General features: G+C 34.3%; 1 protein-coding gene across 1 annotated transcript in view; it reads right to left on the bottom strand.

Moving 5' to 3' along the window:
* LOC306653008 (uncharacterized protein) overlaps window positions 1–22,729 on the bottom strand; it is a 97,489-nt gene extending 74,760 nt beyond the window's left edge. Inside the window, exons 1-2 of the mRNA XM_079125765.1 lie at window positions 22,363–22,729; window positions 8,607–8,698 (exon numbers count right to left, since the gene is read on the bottom strand). Coding sequence (XP_078981891.1) covers window positions 8,607–8,652 — 46 coding nt within the window. The 5' untranslated portion in view covers window positions 8,653–8,698; window positions 22,363–22,729. The remainder of the gene's footprint in view (window positions 1–8,606; window positions 8,699–22,362) is intronic.
* Window positions 22,730–23,010: the final 281 nt, after the last annotated feature.

The raw sequence follows: 23,010 nt of genomic DNA, 5'->3' as shown, positions 1-23,010 counted from the left end.
TACAAAAATTAACATGTGGACAGAAGAGAAATTATTATTTCTCCGCAATGATTAGACAACAACCAATGGAAAGACAAGTTGAATAATAACTGTTAAAAGTTGTGACGTTTCTGTTCCATTAGATTTTCAAACTAATTCTCTTAGGAGGCTCTATTGTTTGGAAAAGGAGCCAGAGCAAGGGATATGGTTGCCATGTCAGATCTTTCTCTTGTGTTATGAGGAACTCTATATATTCTCAATAAATGTCCCTTAGCCTAACCTGAAATCTTTTCTCATTTTGAGAGCAACCAGAAAGTTCCTCAGTCATTACAAGAGCCAATGTCTTTGGCTGCCTGGTATAGATGTTTAATCACTGGTTCATGGCGTTCTGCCTTCCTTATAACCAAGAAAAAAACAGTAGACTATTAAACTGGCCAGATCTGGCCAACGGGTGCAATAAGAAAGAGACCTAGGATCTCTTTCATGGGAGAAATGCAAGAACAAGTTTGGGATGTGTCAAACATCACTGCCACCCACGTTCTGTGGCTGGCACTGTCTACAGCCACACCTAACTACCAGCAAGACTGGAAGTGGGGGACAAGTGTTTCCCATAAGAAGAGAAAATAGCCCTGGTGAGGCTCTATCCAGACTCTATCAGCAGAGTGTCCTGTCATTACTTTTATTCAACCTAATCACTGAGTGTCTAGTATAGACCGCCGATGCCAAAGATCCAGTACTGAGAAAAACCAGCCTGTTCTCTCCTTGCCAGAGAATGGAAAAAGAAAAAGTGCAACTGTCCTGCACCGATGTTCAGAAACAAAATTTCCTAACATTTGACAAGATTCAAAAAATACTGCTTCTGGGGCACACAAACATCTCCTTAACTTGAGGGGGCATTTTAGCCATTAAATGCAGAAGGAATGGAGTCTCATACTAAGATGCAGTCCTTGAAATTGAGTAACAGGAACTTTGTGGGAAAGCCACTACGTTTAGCCTGTTGTGTACCAATGACAATTTGTCACGGCCATTCCCTGACCTTCTGCCATGTATGGAGAATCATGCCCCCACCATTCACCATTCCAACCAACACTGTGGAGCATCTCCTGGGACAAGTGAAATACAATATTTTCAGCAGTCCGTTAGACTTTTATCTAGTTCACTTTCATTGCCTTGTGTGGTTAACTGGGACAACAAAAGTTCAGGGACATTAAGTTCAGGTGAAGCTCTCTTTCAGTCTAAACAAGTCACGTGCTTTGACCACCCAATGATTCACTAAATGCCAGTGATCTCTGAGATGATGTCTCTCCCCATCTTATTTCAGGTAATCAGTTTTGTAGTTCTTCAGAGCTTCCTTTTATTTATTTATTTATTTTTTGTTGTTGGTATCAATTTTTATGAGTCATATCCTCTAATACTGCTTTGTGGTTAAAAGGTGACGTTTAAATATTCTTTTCTGAGGTATTTGTTGAGGTTCGTTTTGTTGCCAAGTTCATGTTTATTTTCGTGTTAACATGTTATGAATGCTTAAAAGTTCTTGTAGAATAATAATGTTCAAAAATCTTCACTCCTACCTCCAATTCACAGTTTCATTGGAGGAATTTACTTCCCTATTTGGTGTCCAACTTGGTCATTCGACTGCCTTTGATCAAAGTGTTTAGAGTATGTGTGCCAACACTTTTGAACTTGTATTCAGCCTTGAGCTGAGAGTGGGCTCTGATTTGGTCTATGAATGGCAGATGGGAATAGCAGTGAACCAGTTCCATTATGAAGCCTCAGCAAGCATCAGGTATACCCACTTGCCTATTGTGCAGCAACCATTGCCAGGAGGAGATGCACCTTCCAGCCTGTGGGTCCAATGAGGATGAGAGACCTGTGAAACTGACCTGTTTGAAACCTGCTTCAATTTGCCAACTTTGCTCCATTCAGTTAAAATTTGTCAACCTCAAACCAACCTAGGGATGCATGAGATTACAATAGCTCCAAGTGGTTTGAGGACACATAAGAAATAAATGTTATATTTATATGGAACTAAAGTTTTGTCCTGATTGTTAGCCAGCAGTAGCTAACTGATACAGGGCTCTAGGAGGTAGAGACTTTGATACCTTTATTTATCAATTACAGTATATGAAATTCCTATTCTAGTTCTCTCTACAATCTTCATCTGTTTGATTCATAAGGGCCAAGATTCATTCAAATTTCTCACATTTCTAACAGTCTTGCTTCATGGATTTTTATGCTGAAATTTAGGTTTTTAAAGATCTGTTAAAGATTTTGACTAATCCTAATTCTATAAGTTACAGATGAAAACCTAAAAAGATATAGTAATATCATTCAAAATTCCCTTCTGTGCTAATTTCATTTTAAAAGTGATTTTTGAAGCATAATGCCTGTAAGTAAAGGATACATCTGGAATAATACAATTTTAGAGACTCTGGAAGACAGATGGAGAATTTATTTTGAGAATAGTGTCTTTTGATATCAGATCTCAAATTTTATTAAATATGTGACTACTTAGCTTATCGTTTGGGACAGCCCTGAATAATGAAATTCTGAGACATATGTGAAGAGGGACAGTTCTGGAAGGAGTAATTTATTTACTACATTAAAAAACAAAATTCAGCTCTGTGAAGCAAATATTGAAAAGCTGGGAATTTTCACTTTTCCTATTTTACATAACTACCTGCTTTTTGCTTTGTGTTTATGCCACTGTGGCATTATAAATGAGGAATAAAACACTCTTAGAATAAAAGTCCAAAATTCAGGACTATCAGTTTGTTTTTCTAAGTGAAATCTTCTCTTTAGATCCAAGTCTTAGCAGTTGAATGAACATTGTTATACATTTAAACTAGATATACATTAGAATTTTCCCTCCCCTCAAACTATTAGTGTGTTTCTTTGGATTCCCTATTTGGAGTCTTGAAATGCTCCCTGACTCTGTGACTTACAAAAACTGCACCTTTCAGAGATACAAAGACATTCTTTATGGAAGATTAATTATTAAAACTTCATACAAGTACCGCAATTTTCACCTAATACATGCTGGTTAGGATTTGTTTTAGTTCCAAATTATGTAAATTTCTTATGTTTGTTTACATTTGGAAAATTACTGTTAGAGCATTCATTCATGCAATTTAAAAAACATTATTCATGCATTTTAACTATCCATAAAAGTGAGATTCTTTATTATATAAGTGTACATGCAACAATATAACGATATGATTTGATCAATTTCATTCCTCAGAATCTCTTCTAACCCTCCCCTCATTCATGTAATTATATTTGAGTGCTGGAAATGCAGATATTAGAAAACTCGGGCCCAAAACATGAATGCACACTTGACTATGTATTTTATAAATAGCATATTTCTCTTGTATTCAATTTAAGCAAATGCTAGCAGGTAATTATTATGAGCATGTAAACTGCAGTTCACTGTTCTCTGTACTTCAGAAAATCAAGTTTGCCTTGTTAGCATGTTAACAGCTATTTTTCAATACAATGCAACATTGAAATTTTGTGATTTTTATTTCTATATTTGTTGTTCAAATATAGAAGCATAATTTTTCTGTGGGTCTTCTTATGTGATAGGTAGCTCTTCAGTATGGTAGCACTAACTTGGGACACTTTTATAGGCATTCAGGGTCAAATGATAGATATTCCTAGGGAAAACAAGGTGATGGTCCAATCATTGTTTCTATTTTGAAATAATTGTTTCTATATATTATAAAAAAAAAAAAGACTAAGAAATAATGACCCTAGTCCCAAACTTCTCCATGACCTGTGCTCAAAACTGTTATTGTAGAGACTACCCTCTGATCATTACAACTTCCAACTTCTGCAGCTTCTTTGACTCAGCAAAATTACAGCTCCTGTCTCCCCTTATATTAAGAAAATAATGGATTTCTTTCCAATGGAGTAGTAAACACTATACTTTTAAAAATCAAATGTTTTAATCCTAAATTAAGCATAGATGTTGAGAAATCTTACTATGTTGCTTATTTGAACTTCACATTTCAACAAACCTTGGCATACCATTAGAATTAAATTTTGGATACTAAAATTGTTATTCATCATATCACCTTAGATATAGAATGAAATTTTCTCAAAATGATAGGAAAAGGGAAAGCAAATTTGAGTATTTCTCGACCTGGCCTATGAAAACTCCTGAGCACTAGCACACATGTCTTATTATCATGCTGATGGTCTGCTACTACTGATTCATGTTAAAGCTCTGCATTGAAAATGATAAAGACTCAAGAAGCAAGAAGCTCAAATCATACTGAGAGTCTCTTCCACTTGTGCATGGCCACGGCCACTGTGGACTTTGAAAGAATAAGAAACTTGATTATAGATAGCTTCTGAAGGTAATCACAATGACCCCTTCCATCTCTCATCTCTCATATGTTCATACACAAGCATTTGTAAGAAATAATACAGGGAAATTCCTTGTAGACTTTACGATTCCAATAATAATATTCACAAAGTTATGGTACAGTACAAGTAGGACATTGATACAATATAATTTGTGAATATTGGTTTTAATTCTATTCCAGTTTTCATTCAATTCCTGTATATGTGTGTGCACGTGTTCATACTTGGTTGTATGAAATTTCATCATGTGTATAGATTCACGTGCGCCCTACCACTGTCAGGATTCAGAACACATCCTTTCATTACAGGAATCCTTCATGCTTTCTTTATCACATCTCCCCTCCCCCAACTTCATCCCTAACTTTTGCCAACCATTAATTTATTCCCACTAATCTATTTCTACATTTTGTTATTTCAAGACTGTTTTTAATAAGATGAAATCAGATAGTATCAAACATATAACAACTTTCTGGCAATGACTTTTGTTTTTTACTCAGTATCATCCCCTAGAAATTAATCCAAATTTTTGTGGTGTATCTATAACTCCTTCCTTTTGAAGGAAGTTGAGTAGTATTCTGTAATGCCAATGTTCTTTAGGTTAACCTAAAGGATTTTTTGAGTTTTTTTCCAATTTGGAGGAAACTCTTATAAACCTACTGTAGAGCATTTCATATAGATTTTTGTATGAATATTAGTTTTCATTTCTTTGTAATGAATGTCCAGCAATTGCTTAGTTGGTAGTTATATGCTTAGTGTTTATTAAGAAAATGCAAAATATTGTTATAATTTCTGTGCTATTTTATCTTCTCAACTGGTTAGAATTATCACCAGAATCTGATATTGCCATCATTTTTTTTTTATTTTAATCATTCTGATAGGTATATTGTAATATCTCATTATGGCTTTAATTTAATTAATTCTCCTGGATGTTGATGATATTGAACATGATCCAAGTGACTATCTAATACCTGCATATCATCTTTAGCAAAAGGTCTGTTATTTAATTATGAAAGTTCTTTCTATATTTTGAACACTAGACCTTTTGTGGATATATGCTGCAAATGATTTTCCCAGTCTGCAAATTGTGTATTCATCTTCTCCAGGTTTTTATAAAGAAAATGTTGTTAAATTTAAATTTATCAAGTCTCTCTTTTATAGGTTTGCTTTTGTTATCAAGATGAAAAAATTTCCCCCAAACTTTCAGTCTCAAATAGTTTCTAAAAATTTTTTTCTAAAAAGTTTTTAGACTTTTCTGTTTTATATTTAAGTATGTTTTAAATCTTGAGTTGATTTTTATACAAGGCATGGAATTTAAATCAAGGTTTATTTTTCTAACCTCTGGAAGTCTATTTCCTCCAGCACAATTTGTTGAGATGTCTGTTCTTTCTATATTAAATTGCTTTTTCATAACTTTATCAATAGTCAGTTGATCCAATTGGTGTAGAACTATTTCTAAGATCTCTACTCTGCCCCAGACAATAATGTATGGTTTTGATTACTATAGCTGTAGAGTAACACTTACTGCCAGGTAGGGTGATTTTTCCAATTATATTCTTTTTTGGGATTGATTTTGCTAATCTAAGGCCTGTGCCTTTCCATATGTCTTTATTTTAGAAACAACTTGTGTATATCAACAAAAATTTTACTGGAAATTTTGATTGGAATTATATTAATCTTACAAGTAAGGGACAAATTGACATTTTACCTCCTTAGGCTTCCAATTCATAAACACAATGTTTCTCTATTTTTTGAGGTTTTATTTGATTTCTTTCAATATTAGTTTTGTATCTTTCAGCATGCATAGGTACTATATTTTATCAAGTGCATACCGAAATGCTCTCTTGTAGAGAGTAGTATTGTGTTTCTTAATTTTGGCTCCCACAAGTGCACTGTAATATGTATTAATGACTTTCATATGTTAAGCATACATTGTACAACTTTCTAAATCCACTTACTCCTTCTAGGAGGAATTTGTATACATTTCTTAGGAGGTCCTGTGTAAAAATTTATTTTATTTGCAAATATATAATTTTATGTCTTCCTGTTCAATCTACTTACCATTTATTTTATTTTTCTTATTTTATTGGAATGGTTATGTATTTTAGTGTGCCTGATAAGAGTAATGACCAGAACCACTTTTGCTTTGTGTCTTTTCTTGAAATAAAGCATCCAGTTTCTCAACATCATGTTAGCTCTTGATTGTTTTATGAATGTTCTTTATTAAGGTGAAGGAATACCCTTCCCTTCACAACTTGCTGAGTGCATTCATTGTTTAGTTGTTGCAGATTGTCAGTTTGTAAACTGTATAAGTTTGCTATACTGGCACATTGATATGATTGATTATATTGACTCAGTTTTGGATGTTAAACCAGCCTTTCATGCTTGGAATAAAATTTAATTTGAATGTGGTATATAATTTATCTCATACATTACTGAAGGTGGCTTGCCAATTTTGTGGGAATTTCTTTTGTGTCTAAATTAATGACAGATACTGATCTACAGTTTTCATTTTCTATATTTTTTTTCTGGTGTTTGGTAATTCTTGCCTCATAAAGTAAGTTACAAAGTGTTCCCTTTTCCCTTATTTTCTGATAGATTTTGCAAAACTTGTGATAATTCTGTAAATGATTGGTAGATTTGCCCATGAAAACATCTTAGTCCAGAAGTTAATTTTTGGGGGAGGCTTTAAGTTATTTTCAATTTTACTATGATTCTAGGGCTATTCTGATTACTTAATTCATCTTGGTTGAGTTTCGACACTTTGTGGATTTCAATGAATTTGCCAATTTTTTCTAAGTTGTCACAGTTAAAGTTATTTGTAATATTTTCTTTTTATTCTTTTAATGGTTATGAAACCCTTTTCTGTTTTTTTCCCCCTAATAATAAATCAGTTGTGTCTTCTCTCTTACTTTTTATACTTGCAAGAAGTTTGTCAATCTTATCCTTGTTTACAAAGAACTTTTATTGCTTTATTGATTTTTTTGTGTGTGTATTATTATGGTTTGGATGTGAGGAAGGTGTATCCCAAAAGCTGAGATGTGAGACAAGACAAGAGGGTCTAGAGGTGAAATAATTGGATTATAAGAACCTTAACTTAATCAGTGCATTAATTCACTAATAGAGCTTGACTGGATGATAACTGTAGGCAGGTAGGATATGGCTGGAAAAGGTGGATCCCCGAGGATGCCTTTAGCATATGTATTTTGTTCTTATTGAAAGAATTGCTTTCTCTCTCTCTCTCTTTCTGCTTCTGGATCCACATCCTGAGCTGCTTTCCTCCACCATCCACTTCTGCCGTGATGTTCTTCCTCATCACAGGTCCTAAAGAATGGAATTGACCATCTATTGACTGAGACCTCTGGGACCCCAAATAAAATTTTTTGCCTCTCAAATTGTTCTTATTAGGTTTTCTGGTCAAAGCAGAAGAAAAAAAAATGACTGAAACACATTCCTACTTCCAGTTTATTCTTTTCTGATCTTTACCATCTCCTTCTTTGTGCTGAATTGTGTCCTTCTTTTAGTTTCCTTCTTCTGAAAGCGGATTATTTAATTGAGAATTTTCCTCATTTCTAATACTCTGTATGCCTTTTGCAATAGGACGTTGTCACTTCTTCCATTAAGAGCAAGAATCTGTTTTCTTTCCATGTGAATCTCAACTGATTCTGTCACTATTTTTGGTCAGTAGAAAGTAAAAGTATGTTTTATGTCAAAGTTCTCTGATTTTGGAAGTAAACTTTAAAACCAGTTGCTCCGTTTTTTGCCCTCCTGGAAGTCAAGGATCTTGAAAAAGATAAATGAGCTAGACCACGGAATAATGAGAGACCATGTGGAGAGAGAAGCCACAAGAATGAGAAATGGGATGCTCTATCTGGTAGCTAAAGTCAGGGCCACAAAATATGAATAGCCTATCTATGTGTGCCCCAAAGTTTTGCATAGTGAAACCTAACCTTGGTGTGATTGTATTAGGAGGTGAGTGTTTAGGAAGTAACCAAGCTTGAGGGTGGAGTTCTCCTGAACTGGATTTGTGTCCTTTAAAAATAAATCTCACAGGATTCTCTTGCTCCTTCAGAAAAATGAGAACACAAGAAAAAGACTGTCATCTATGAACCAGAAAATGTGCAATCATCACATAATAAATCTGCCAGTATTTTGATCTTGGACTTCCTAACCTTCATAACTGTGTGAAATATGTGTTTTGTTGTGTGTAGGCATCATAGTTCATGGTATTTTGTTCTAGCAACCAAAGTGAGTAAGCATACTGTTCCATTCCAAATCCTCTAGCCAGACTGTCTCAGGGAGTGCCATGTAGAGAAGACATGAGACTTTTCATCAGAGATCTCAAATATTTGACCTACAGAATAGCAAGGAATTTTATCAGTGTTGAAAACTCAATGTTATGCAATTATTTTTCTTACATAGTTATAGACAACCAAGACATTTTTATTTGTTAAGATACTGAGATTTATTGTTTTGTTATAGTATCTATCATTATTTTAACTCATGCAAAGGTTAGCCAAGAAACCCTCCAAACCAAAGTTAGGATGTAGATAAGACAGTTTTATATATATTATATATATATATGTTTATATATAATATTATATTTTATATATATATTCAATAATGTATTTTATTAATATATTTTCTTTATGGTATTGGTGAAAACAATACTGGTTAAAATACACAAATACTTCAAAAATCTTAATTATAAATTAAATATAAATTGAAAAAAGTGTCATTGTGAAAATCTTCCTGTCCCTTATAGATATTAGTGCTTGGCACCTTTTTGACATTAAATTTCAAATACTCAAATTAATTATTTTACATAGTGCCATTTTTATCACTAAAGGTAGAATGAAATCATCTCAAAATAATAAGAAAATGGAAAATAAACTTGGAAAGTTTTAATGAGATGGAAAAGTATAAATTTCATGTTTTGACAAGCAATAATGGGAGCAGGTGGTGGGACAGAGAACCAGAAATTTAGTATTACAGTTGATGTAGGGGAAGTTCATAGGCAGTGTTAATTCATATATGAACTCTTGTTTATCCTTTTTTTTTTTTTTTACTAGAACTACTACATTTGGAAGGAAGAAGTGAGAATATAAATAGTATGCAAAATAATTCAAAGACCTTGGTTATAGCCCTACCTCTGGCATTGCTTTCTTTTAAGCAAGTCAGCTCAGATTTTTTAAAGTAAATCCCCTTAATTTTATGTTTATAAATAATTCATGCCTAACCCCACAAAGATCACACATCTTCAATTAAGGCGAGAGTGTGCAAATTTATCTTTTTATAGTTTAAGACATATTTTGAAAATATCAATTGTTTTGGATGCTTGCTTCTCATATTAAATACAATTTTTACCAACAAAGGAAACATTCTCACATACCCCCAATGTATATTTTAAGCTTAATAAACATTAAGGTCCACTTAATCTATGGCATAAAGCTATCAATATTTTCTAGTTCTTTGTGTATCATTTGAGCTTGATAGTCTATTATCCTTGTAACTTGATAAAATGGATATAGATCATCTCACCTAAGAAAATGGAGACCCATCTGTTATTCTTTAAATGCATCTGTTCATCTGCTAAATCCATTTGTCAAATTCATTTAGGTTAGTGGAGATTTCCTCTAAGTACATAAAATGCTATGTGAGAAAAAGAATTAAGAGTCCTGGTTTACTAGATCAGGGAATGGGAGGGGGAAAGCTTATCCAAAGCCAAACATTTTGCCAAATGTTTTTAATGTATCACGACTAAATTGTATAAAACAGTCTTAATCTGTTTGGAAAATTTTCCACAAATAATTTAAAGGCAAAGTGAATAATTTGTAGATAATAGAACCCATTTTTAACTTTTAAATTTAAAGATATTTTTAACTTAAAGGGAAAGTGGAAATAAATATTCGTACCCAGATATATAGAGAGGAGATGGAATTAAAAGAATATCATTGGTCTTTGTAATCTTTACCTTCATTATTTGTCATTAGAGGGAGTTTATAAAATAATATGCATTTATAGTGAATTCTACCTTTCCCCACTTTAACACTGTGTCTTGGGCAGGATGAGGATTCTACCATGGTCCGTAGATTCTTGGAAAAGACTAAGCAGGTAGGTTCAGAGGACACCTAATAAATTGATTGCTGTTCAAACCATCTCTTATCCTTTAAACAATGGCCTCTTCCCTCCTTTCACATTTCTTTCACTTACTATAAACTTCTTTCATGTTCTTATTCAACTTTTTCAACATGACATTTAAACTGGGCAATATCAACTTCTTCATGTTGTATATAATCCTTGTTTTTTTAATTGTTTTAATTTTTACAGACTGCATTTTGATTCACTGTACACAAATGGGATACATCTTTTCATTTCTATGGTTGTACACAATGTAGATTCATACCATTTGTGTAATCATACATGTACATAGGGTAATGATGTCTGTCTCATTCCACCATTTTTCATACCCTACTTCCTCTCATTTCCCTCTACGTGATCTAAAGTTCCTCCACTCTTCTCTCACCCCCCCACCCCCATTATATATCATCCTCCACTTATACAGGCAATTAATAAATATATGAAAAAGTTTTCAACATCTCTAGTAATTAAATAAATGCAAATTAAACAACTCTAAGATTTCATCTTACTCCAATTAGAGTGGCTGTTATCTAGAATACAAACAATGTTGAGATATGTTCCTACTATTCCTATTTTTTCTAGTGTTTTTAGCATGAAGGGGTGCATGAAGGGGTATTTTATCAAATGCTTTCTCAGCATCAATTGAAATAATCATGTGATTCTTAACTTTAAGTCTATTGATTTGGTGAATTACATTTATTGATTTCCGGATGTTGAACCAACCTTGCATCCCTGGGATAAACCCCACTTGATCGTGCTGCACTATCTTTTTAATATATTTTTGTATTCAATTTGCCTGTATTATGTTAAAGAGTTTTGCATCTATGTTCATCAGGGATATTGGTCTAAAGTTTTCTTTCTTTGATGTGTCTTTGTCTGGTTTTGGTATAAGAGTGATGCTAGCCTCATAGAATGAATTTGGAAGGGTTCCCTCCTTTTCTATTTCCTGAAACACTTTGAGGAGTATTGGTATCAGTACTTCTTTAAAGGTCTTGTAGAATTCGGCTGAGAATCCATCTGGTCCTGGGTTTTTCTTGGTTGATAGGCTTTTGATGGCTTCTTCTATTTCATTGCTTGAAATTGATCTGTTTAGATTGTATATGTCTTTCTGATTCAGTTTGGGAGGATCATATGTCTCTAAAAATTTGTTGATGTCCTCGATATTTTCTATTTTGTTGGAGTGTAGATTTTCAAAGTAGCTTCTAATTACGTTATGTATTTCAATGGTGTCTGTCATGATCTTTCCATTTTCATCACAAATTCTAGTAATTTGATTTTTTTCTCTCCTTTTCTTCATTAGGGGTTTTTCAATTTTGATGAACTAGGGGTTTATCAATTTTGTTTATTATTTTAAAGAACCAACTTTTTGTTTTGTCAATTTTTTGAATTATTTTCAGCTCTGATTTTAATTATTTGTCTTCTACTATTTTTGGTGTTGATCTGTTCTTCTTTTTCTAGGGCTTTGAGGTGAAATGTTAGGTCATTTAGATGTTGACTTTTTATCTTTTTAATATATGAGCTCAATGCAATGAACTTTTCTCTTAGTACTGCTTTCAGAGTGTTCCACAGGTTTTGATATGTTATGTCATTGTTCTTATTTACTTCTAAGAATTTTTTTTATTTCTTCCCTGATGTCTTCTGTTATCATTGCATCATCCAATAGCATATTATTTAGTCCCCAGGTATATGAGTAGTTTTTGTTTGTTATTTTATCATTCATTTCTAATTGTATTCCATTATGGTCTGATAGGATACAGGGTAGGATCTCTATTTTTTTGTATTTACTAATGGCTTTTTTGTGGCATACAATATGGTCTATTTTGGAGAAGGATCCATGAGCTGCTGAGAAGAAAGTATATTTGCTCGATGATGGATGAAATACTCTGTAAATATCCATTAGGTCTGTATCATTGATTGTATTATTTAGTTCTATAGTTTCTAAGTTCAGTTTTTGATTGCAGGATCTATCCAGTGGTGAGAGTGGTGTGTTAAAGTCCCTCACTATTAATGTGTTTTGGTCAATTTGGTTCTTAAAATTGAGAAGGCTTTGTTTGATATATGTAGATGCTCCATTGTTTGGGGCATAAATATTTAAAAGTGTTATATCTTGCTGTTTTATGCTTCCCTTAATCCATATGAAACGTCCTTCTCTATCCCTTCTGACTAACTTAGGTTTGAAGTTCACTTTATCTGATATGAGGACGGAGACCCCTGCTTTTTTACTGGGTCCATGTTCATGGTATGTTTTTCCCCATCCTTTCACCTTTAGTCTGTGGATGTCTTTTTCTATGAGATGGGTCTCTTGAAGGCAGCATATTGTTGGGTCTTTCTTTTTAATCCAATCTGCTAGTCTATGTCTTTTGATTATTGAATTTAGACCATTGACATTCTAGGTTATTCTTGAGATATGATTTGTATTCCTGCTCATTTGGGCTTATTTTTGGTTTTTTAATTGTCCTGTGATTGGCTTTTCCTTTAGGGTAGTTCCTCCCTTTGCTGACTTGTATTGTTTTTCACTTCCTCCTCACAAAATATTTTGCTGAGAATGTTTTGTAGGGGAAGTTTTCTATTTGTAAATTCTTTTAACTTTTGTTTATCATGGAAAGATTTTATTTCATTGTCAAATCTGAAGGTTAGTTTTGCTGGGTATAGGATTCTTGGTTGGCATCTATGTTCTTTCAGAGCTTGAAATATATTGTTCCAGGCCCTTCTTGCTTTTAGAGTCTGGGCTGAGAAATCTGCTGATATCCATATTGGTTTCCCTTTATATGTAATGTGATGCTTTTCTCTAGCAGCCTTTAAAACCCTGTCTTTATTTTGAAGGTGAGTAATTTTCATTATAATGTGTCTTGGTGTGGATCTGTTGTAGTTTTGTGCACCTGATGTTCTTTAAGCCTCTTGTATTTGATTTTCCATTTCATTTTTCAGCTTTGGGAAATTTTCTGATATTATTTCATTGAACAGGTTGTTCATGCCTTTGATTTGTATCTCTGTGCCTTCCTCAATCCCAATAGTTCTTAAATTTGGTCTTTTCATGATATCCCATAATTCTTGGAGGTTCTGTCCATGACTTCTTAACATTTTCTCAGTTTGTTCAATTTTATTTTCAATATTTAATATTTTGTCTTCATTGTCTGAGATTCTGTTTTCCATAAGGTCTATTCTGTTGGTGATGCTTTCTATTGAATTTTTAATTTGATTTATCATTTCTTTCATTTCAAGTATTTCTGTTTGTTTGTTTGTTTGTTTGTTTGTTTCAGAATCTCAATCTCTTATTGAAGTGTTCTTTTGCTTCTTGCATTTTCTCTTTAAATTGTCTACGGGAATGGTCTTGCATTGCCTGCATTTGCTCTCTTATCTCATCTTTTCCTTCACGGATCATTTTAATCATGCATATTCTAAACTCTTTTTCTGTCATTTCTACTGCCATGCTGTCATTGGACTCTACCACAATAGCATCTTGATTTGTTATAACACTTTCTTTCCCTGTTTTTTCATTGTTTCTGTATATTCCCCTCTATCAGTGAAGATCAGAGATACTGAAGTTTGCCCCCTGCAGTCCTATTATGACCCTGCAGTTTTCCGCTACCTCTCCCTTGAAGGGGAGATCAATACCAGTAGCACCCAATACAGAGAAAATGCAGCCCCGAACCAGATAGCCCCTATAAAGACTTTAACATTTTTAAAATAAACAGGGTCAGTTCAATTACTATTTTCAATATTTCTAGTGTGAACAAGAGAATGGGGAAAGGGTGTAGGATATAAGTGAGTAAATAGGGGTACCTGTCAAAGGGCCTCCAGTCTCCTGTAGGTGTCTCAGGAAGGGAGTCGTCCTTCCAATGTGATGGCCACGCCCTCAGGAATAATTCAAAGTGCCTGCACCAGCATCCAAAGGAGCTGGGGAGCCCCAGCGAGGATGCACTGAGTCAGCACAAAGGCAGGTGCAGTGTCCCTCAGCAGTAGGGGTGGCAGGCGGGCAGGCAGGCTCGGTGCCTAATCAACCTTGGTGTGGAAGGCGGTCTCACCACTGACTCTGACCTCGGTGTTGGGGGCGAGCTCAGCGCCAACTCGTAGGAACATACCTCAACATTGTAAAGGCTATCTATGCTAAGCCCACAGCCAACATCATTCTTAATGGAGAAAAACTGAAAGCATTTCCTCTAAAAACTGGAACAAGGCAGGGATGCCTTCTTTTACCACTTCTATTCAACATCGTCCTTGAGACTCTAGTCAGAGCAATTAGATAGACCAAAGAAATTAAAGGGATACAAATAGGAAAAGAAAAACTAAAGCTGTCACTATTTGCTGATGACATGATCCTATATTTAGAAGATCCAAAAAACTCCACTAGAAAACTTCTAGAACTAATAAATGAATTCAGCAAAGTAGCAGGATATAAAATCAATATGTGTAAATCTAATGCATTTCTATTCATAAGTGATGACCCTCTGAAAGAGAAATTAGGAAAACCACTCCATTCACAGAAGCCTCAGAAAAAAATAAAATACTTAGGAATTAATATAACAAAAGAGGTGAAAAACCTCTACAATGAAAACTACAGAACATTAAAGAAAGAAATTGAAGAAAATCTTAGAAGATGGAAAGACCTCCCATATTCTTGGATAGGCAGAATTAACATTGTCAAAATGGCCATTCTACCAAAGGCACTATACAGATCTATACAGATTCAATGCAATTCCAACTAAAATCCCAATGACATTCCTCATTGAAATAGAGAAAGCAATCATGAACTTCATCTGGAAGAACAAGAGACCTCAAATAGCCAAAACAATTCTGAATAGAAAAAGTGAAACAGGAGGTATCACAATACCAGACATTAAACTATATTACAGAGCAATCGTAACAAAAATAGCATGGTATTGGCACCAAAATAGACAGGCAGACCAGTGGTACAGAATAGAAGATACAGAGACAAACCCACATTAATACAGTCACCTCATAACAGACAAAGGAGCCAAAAACATACAATGGAGAAAAGATAGCCTGTTCAACAAATGGTGCTGGCAAAACTGAAAATCTATATGCAGTAAAATGAAATTAAACCTCTACCTTTCACCCAGAACAAAACTCAACTCAAAATGGATCAAAGTCATAGGAATTAGATCAGAGACCCTGCACCTAATAGAAGACAAAGTAGGCCAAAATCTTCATCATGTTGGCTTAGGATCAGACTTCCTCAATAAGACTCCCAAAGCACAAGAAATCAAAGCAAGAATCAATAAATGGGATGGACTCAAACTAAAAAGTTTTTTCTTAGCAAAGGATACAATCAAGAATGTGAAGAGAGAGCCTACAGAGTGGGAGAAAATCTTTTCCATATGCACTTCAGATAGAGCACTTATCTTCAAAATTTATAAAGAACTTATAAAACTTTACAACAAAAATACAAAGAACCCAATCAATAAATGGGCCAAGTAACTGTTCAGAAACTTTACAGAAGAAGACACACAGACAATTAATAAGTGTATGATAAAGTGTTCAACATCTCTACTAATTAGAGAAATGCAAATTAAAACAACTCTAAGATTTCATCTTACTCCAATTAGAATGGCTTTTATCAAGAACACAAACAATAATAGATGTTGGCGTGGATGTGGGGAAAAAGGCACACTTTTACATTGCTGTTGGAGTTGCAAATTGGTGCAGCTGCTCTGGAAAGCAGTATGGAGAATCCTAAGAAAACCTTTTGATCCAGTTATACCATTTCTCAGTTTATACCCAAAGGACCTAAAATCAGCAAACTACAGTAACACAGCCACATCAAGGTTTATACCAACTCAGTTCACAATAGCTAGATTGTGGAACTAACCTAGATGCCCTTCAACAGATGAATGGATAAATAAACTGTGGTATATATACATAATGGAATACTATTCAGCCATAAAGAAGAATAATATTATGGCATTTGCAAGTAAATGGATGGAGTTGGAGAATATCATACAAAGTGAAATAAGCCAAGCCCAAAAAACCAAAGGCTGAATGTTTTCCCTGATAAGTGGAGGATGATATATAATGGGGTGGGGGTGGGGAATGAAAGAATAATGGGGGAACTTTAGAATATGTAGAAGAAAATGAGAGTGTGGGGAGTATGAAAAATGATGGAATGAGACAGACATCATTGCCCTATGTGCATGTATGATTACACGAATGGTATGAATCTGCATTGTGTACAACCATAGAAACAAAATTATGTATCCCATTTGTGTACAATGAATCAAAATGCAGTCTGTAAAAAATTAAAAACTAAATAAAAATAATAATAATAAAAACAAAGAATACAAACAATAATAGATGTTGGCATGGATGTGGGGATAAAGCCACACTCTTACTTGGCTGGTGGAGTTGCAAATTGGTGCAGTCACTCTGGAAAGCAGTGTGAAGAATCCTCACAAAACTTGGAATGGACCCACCTTTTGACCCAGTTATCCCACTCCTAAGTTTATACACAAAGGACTCGAAACTAGTATACTATAGTAATGCAGCCACAAGTGATTGCATTTTGAAGTCTCTGACCTCATCAGCAAATTAATCCATTGAGGGACTCATATCTGAATAGATTATTGGTTTGAGAGTGGAAAATTTTAAGAAATGGAACCTAGCTTGAGGGAATGGGTCTTTGGAGGGCATGTCCTTGGGAACTTTATCTTGTCTTCTGGCTCCTTCCTTTCTCTCTCTGTTTCCTTGCCACCATTAGGTAAGTGACTTTCTTCTGCCGTGCCTTTTGTCCTTGGTGTGCTACTTCACCACAAGACCAGAGACAATGGAGCCAGCCAACCATGGACTGAAACCTTTGAAACCATGATCCAAAGTAAATCTTTCCTTCTTTAAGTTGATTTTCTCAGGTATTTGTCACAGTGACAATAAGCTAAGAATATATATCTACCATTTATTAATAATACAAACCATTCTGTTCAACTATGAATCTTATCATGCCCTTTTATACTTTTGGAGAATATTATTTTCTACCACATTAGTTTGCAATGAAGACTTGTTTTAAAGAAAGAGCGAGATGTGTAAAATGACACGAAGTCAAAATTTGTCATACACATACATAAGGAATTTGCTCTGATTCACATAATTTACATCTTTTACCACTCCAAAACTTAGCATACTATTTCAAATTCTGAAACTTTTTCAAATGTTCTTTTCTGTTTGGATTATCCTTTTCAACTTTCCTTCATGATTTTTTAAAATACATATTTTTTTAATTTTAAATGAACACAAGGCCTTTATTTTATTTATTTATTTTTATTTGGTGCTGAGGATCAAACCCAGTGCCTCACACGTGCTAGGCAAGTGCTCTACCACTGAGCTATAACTCCAGCCCTCCATGATTCTTATGTATAAAGTTCTTATCTCTAAAAACCAGGTTCACTTTGGTCAATTCAGTCAAGACTCTTCTAAAATTCATGTTCCTCTAACCAAATTTGAGTTTTCCCTCTTCTTTCCTTCTTTACATCACTTATGATTATTCATTGATGTATATCTGTTTCTCCCTCATCCCACTCTTGTGCTATGAAGTACAACATGACAGAAAACCTTTCTAATTCAACTTTGTATACCCAAAATTCAGCACCTAGGGTGTCTTCAAAAATTAATTCCTGAAGGGATAAAATGATACATTATTAGACCAGTTTCTTATTTTAAATATTTTCTGGACTTAGATCATCCTCCTCCAACCTAAAGATATGCCTCACCCCACTCTCTTTCTGTAAAAATCAAATGTGCTCTGATTTTTAATGTGGAAAGCAGAAACTTCTCTTGTGTGTGCTTTAAGGAAATCAGTATGGAGGTTCCTCAATAGACTAGGCATGGATATATGACCTAGCTATACCACTTCTTGGTATTTATCCTGAAGAATTAAAGGCATTTTATTACAGCGATACATGCATGACCATGTTTATAGCAACAAAATTCACAATAACTAAGCTATGGAACCAGTCTAGGTATCCATTGATGGATGAATAGAGAAAATGTGATATACATAATCAGTGGAGTTTTCTTCACTCATAGGAAAGATAAAATGAAATTATGTCACATGCAAGAAAATGAATGGAAATGAAGATCATGATATTAAATGAAACAAGGCAAATTCAGGTCAAAGGTTGCTATGTTTTCTCTCATATGTGGAATATAGAGTGGAAAAAGGAAAAGAAAGGTGGGGGAGAATTTCATAAAAATTAATGGGAGATCATTAGAGGAAAGGGAGCAAGGGATGGGAGGCAGGGAATGAAGGGAAAAGTGCTGGGGAGTGAAAGTGGTCAAATTATATTGTCATATTGTTCATGTGCAAATATGTAATAACAAATCCCATCATTAAGTACAACTATAGTGAATCAATAGAAATGTGTAGAAAGATTAAAAAAAAAAAACAGGATTGTTTAAAATTCTGTCACTTCTGTATTTACTATCTCCCCTGTTCCCTGTGAGCATGTTTTTAGATTTCAACTTACAGGTAGTGCTTCTATATTCAAGTGCCACATAGATCAAAGGAACATGAAAGCAAAACAGACAGGGTGGCATTACATTAGTCAGCACTTGTGTAACTTTTACCATGTTGCCAACCAGACACTGGAATCTATTAGTTCGTTCACTTCACACCAAATCTATGTGCTAGAAAATATTTTTATCCCACTTAATAAACTGAAACACAGAGAGGGTAAGTGATTTGAGGAAGCAAAAGAAGTTGGACTTGAACCCAGACAGGTCTCCAGAATCCACGTCCTTATCACTATAGTAAATAAGGCCATGAGGGAAAATGGCAAGATAAGGGCAGAGACTGCCAATGACTAACTGCAGGGCTTTACTAAAGACTCCCTGGCCCCCACAGTAGGTAATACTAATGATGGAGCAAAGTCTATACTGTTGGAGTGGTTCTCTAAGTGACTTCTCAGCTGATCCCAATTTAGCTAATACAGAATTTTTAAGACGAAAAAATTCTATACTGAACTCAATCTCATAGGGTAATTAGGTAAAGCATAGGCATGGAGCCCAACCATTTATAAATACTCCCATATGTTGTATAAACCATACTATAGTGAGTTCAAAATTCACTTGCTTCAAGAGTAAAATTTTTCCTATTTATTCTGTTTTTGAGCATTTTTTGCCCCAGAGAAAGAACTAAAAATGCTTGAATGAAGAAATAAATGAATGAGTAGATAAAAAGGGAACATCTAAATGTAAATGACAGCTGATAATATCTGGACTAAAACCTTCACTTATTCGTATCAAATTATCTCTAAGACATTGCATACTCCTAGATTTGAAGGAGACTAATTTACCAAAAAATGGTATCATTCCACCATTAAGAGTACTCAGCATGGATTTTGCAATCTGTGAAAAGAAATTAAAACAAAGTAATTCTCTCACTTGGACTCTATTCCAAGGTCTTTTCTAAACTGACAGATGTAACACCCAGCCAATGAATTATGATAATTAAATCAATGCCTCAAGGGAAATGCCTCCCATATTCTGTCTTACAACACAGTTTATCCCAGTTTATTCATAGACTTTGGACAGAGAATTATTATTATTTTACATTTATTAGCAAAAAAGAAATCAGAAAGAAAGATGTATATATATATATATATGTGTGTGTGTGTGCTTGTGTATATATGTACACACACTCACACACACACACTCTGTTTGGGTGGTTCTCCAAGTGACTTCAAAGGCTTCAGATTTTTTTACTATTTTTTTCCTGAAATTTAATTGGGAGTGAGTGGGGATAAGCAATTCTTTATGGAACTCACAATGGGATGTTTTATGTGAAGCAAAGTTGAAAACTGGAAGCATTCCCATTATGAAAGCAAAGATTTTTTGAAGCTAGTTCACTTATATTATAAACTCATTATATATTGAGATTAAAACAAAGAAAAATATAAAAAATGTTGAAATTGATTTAGATAATTTTTATCATCAAAAAAATGGCAATTATTATTTAAAACAACTCTAATGTTAATAAATCATTCACAACTGTAAGATCCATGCATTTGTTGGATCAAAATTCATTGTAGCATTTGTCAATTCTTGTTGAAGGAAAATTAATGGACTTCTTATTCATTATAGCTTCTATAAAGTATCTCTTTTACCGTTTATTCAAAAATTTCTATTTGTTTTTTCATTCAAAACATTTGAAGAACTGCTAATTCTAGTAATATCACCAACTAATCATCCTCAGAAATAACATTCTGCAATTAATTTGACCACACATACACAGGCATACACACTTCAAATATTCTGGCTAAGCACTGTAAAATTTTTCAATAGATTTTATTTTTTACAGCAGTTGCAAGTTTACAGCAAGTAAACATCTTTTTAAAATCACTCATGAATTCTCAAAACTGAAGAAAATCCTCAGGTTTGCAAAAATTAAAGAAAAAAATATATTAAGTAGTGGCTGAAGTTATAGGTTTTTGAGGAAATTTATCAATTTTGTCAAATTGGAGTAGGGATTTAAGTTCCATATAGAAGACAGAATAAAATATACAGTTGGACATACTATGTCCCAGTCTTTCAGTCTTTCATAAAACACACAAATACATAGTATCTTTCAAGTACTACACCGTCAGTGAAAGGGTCAACTAGAAGATATTCTTTTATATGCAAAATTAATCATTGAAGAAGACTGGTATTTCAGCCTGGACCTTAGAACTGATTGAGATCAAAAAACATCTTCCTGAATATTAAAGGATCAAGATGCCAAATAAACTCAGAGGTACCCTAAGACATGTATAAGCAAATCCCCTTTAGAAGAACAAATTGAAATCTATGTCCCTCAGGATACCCACATTAAACCTTCGCAAACATGCTTTCACGATGCAAAGTTACACAAGTAGGGAAACTATTTTTGTTGCATTAAGATTAGACAACTAAAAAATAATGATAATAAGTTACGAGATCAAATTGGGAAGAAATGAAATGGTATGCTTCAGAGAGGGTCAGAGAAATGAAAAAAATATGAAAATGTAAGAGAGAGAGATGAAAAGTCGTAACATAATAATCAGATATTTCCATGAAGAGAATAAAAAAGAATGCAGAATTATAAATTTGAAGGGGATGATGACTGATAATTTCTCAGAATTCACAAATGCCATGAATTTTTAGATTTAGAAAGTATAATAATTCCCAAAAATAGAAATAAAAAATATTTGTGCATAAAATGATCAAAACAAAGAAGAATTAGAGAATTGGTGAGGCCTAAGAATGCACACACATACAGAATGAAAGAGGGAGAAGGAGTCCAGAAAGAAAGAGAAAGTGAGAAAGAAAAAGGACACATTAAACACTGGAGGAGAGCCCTGTGAATCAGTATGTAGGTGCATAACTATTTCTCTACACTTCTGTTTCTACAACCTTAAGACTTTTAATTATACTTGAACCTATCCTATTTATGAAACATGGTCTGCTTTCCTAGTAGATGTTTTCCAAGAGAGTTCATTAAGTTATTTCTTGAGCCTTATCTTCCTTGAATAATGAGAACTTGAAAACAGAATTGTGTAACTCTTTTGATAAACAAAATATTTGTCATTCCAATGCAAAAAAAAAAAAAAAATGTTTGGCAAAACAGCATTATCTAATTTTTACTCTATCCTGTTTCAGGCACCTGAATCTAACAAGCCATTAACTCTGCCATTCAAGTTGTTTTTGAAATTAATATTATTTTTGACATTTAAAAGGACATAAAAACACTTCCTGTGACAGGTCTAGAAACTGAAGTACATTTGGGCATTCTGAAGTGCCCTGCTGTTAAATCTTACCTAATACCCTGCCTTACATTTCCACACCTGACCTCCTGCCTTTTTTCTCTTTCCTTCTGCTAAGTGGCAGAATGCCCATCAAACACTGTGAACTTGCCTTAGGAAGTGACTTCCAAAGCAGCTCCTGGGGGGTAGATGAGGACGAGGACGCCTCCAGGGAATAGAGCAACATTTAAGTTGTTGTAAGGAGATACACAACAAAGAATCCATCCATCCATCTCCAAAAATGTTATGCCTCTTGACTGTGCTTCCTATGGCGATGTCTTTTTGCTATTAAATGACTGCACAGTCCAGGAAAGCATGACAGGTTTTATCAGTCTTGACAGCTGTCTAGAAAAAACAGCAGGCAACCAAAAACTTCAACGGCTGTGTGCAGCTATCTCCTCAGGTCCTGCTGGAGTTCGCAAATTTGAGTTTGATCAGTACTCAAACTGAAGCCCTCCCTGCTCAACATGTCCAGGCTTCTTCCAGGCAGAGCCCTTTCTGTGCACTCTCAGATGATAGTGAGGCTATGTTTATTGGAAGCTGGGTGTAACACTAGGGCTGGTAAAAGAGCCAGTCCGAGATTCATGTATCTATTCTTAGGAAGTCTTTGTGTCTGGCACTGGGGTAAGCCCTCCCTAGGATGCAAAGGGGAAAACTGAAAAGCAGTCATGTCTATAAGCAGCTCAGGGTCCAGAGTGTCCCATCTCCACACACCCATCAGCACCTTCCCTCCAAGACAGACCCGGGTGCAAATCCTTCC

The sequence above is a fragment of the Sciurus vulgaris genome, assembly GCF_902686455.1.
Source record: "Sciurus vulgaris genome assembly, chromosome: 2".
NCBI lineage: Eukaryota > Metazoa > Chordata > Mammalia > Rodentia > Sciuridae > Sciurus > Sciurus vulgaris.
This window is presented reverse-complemented; position numbering and strand designations above follow the sequence as displayed.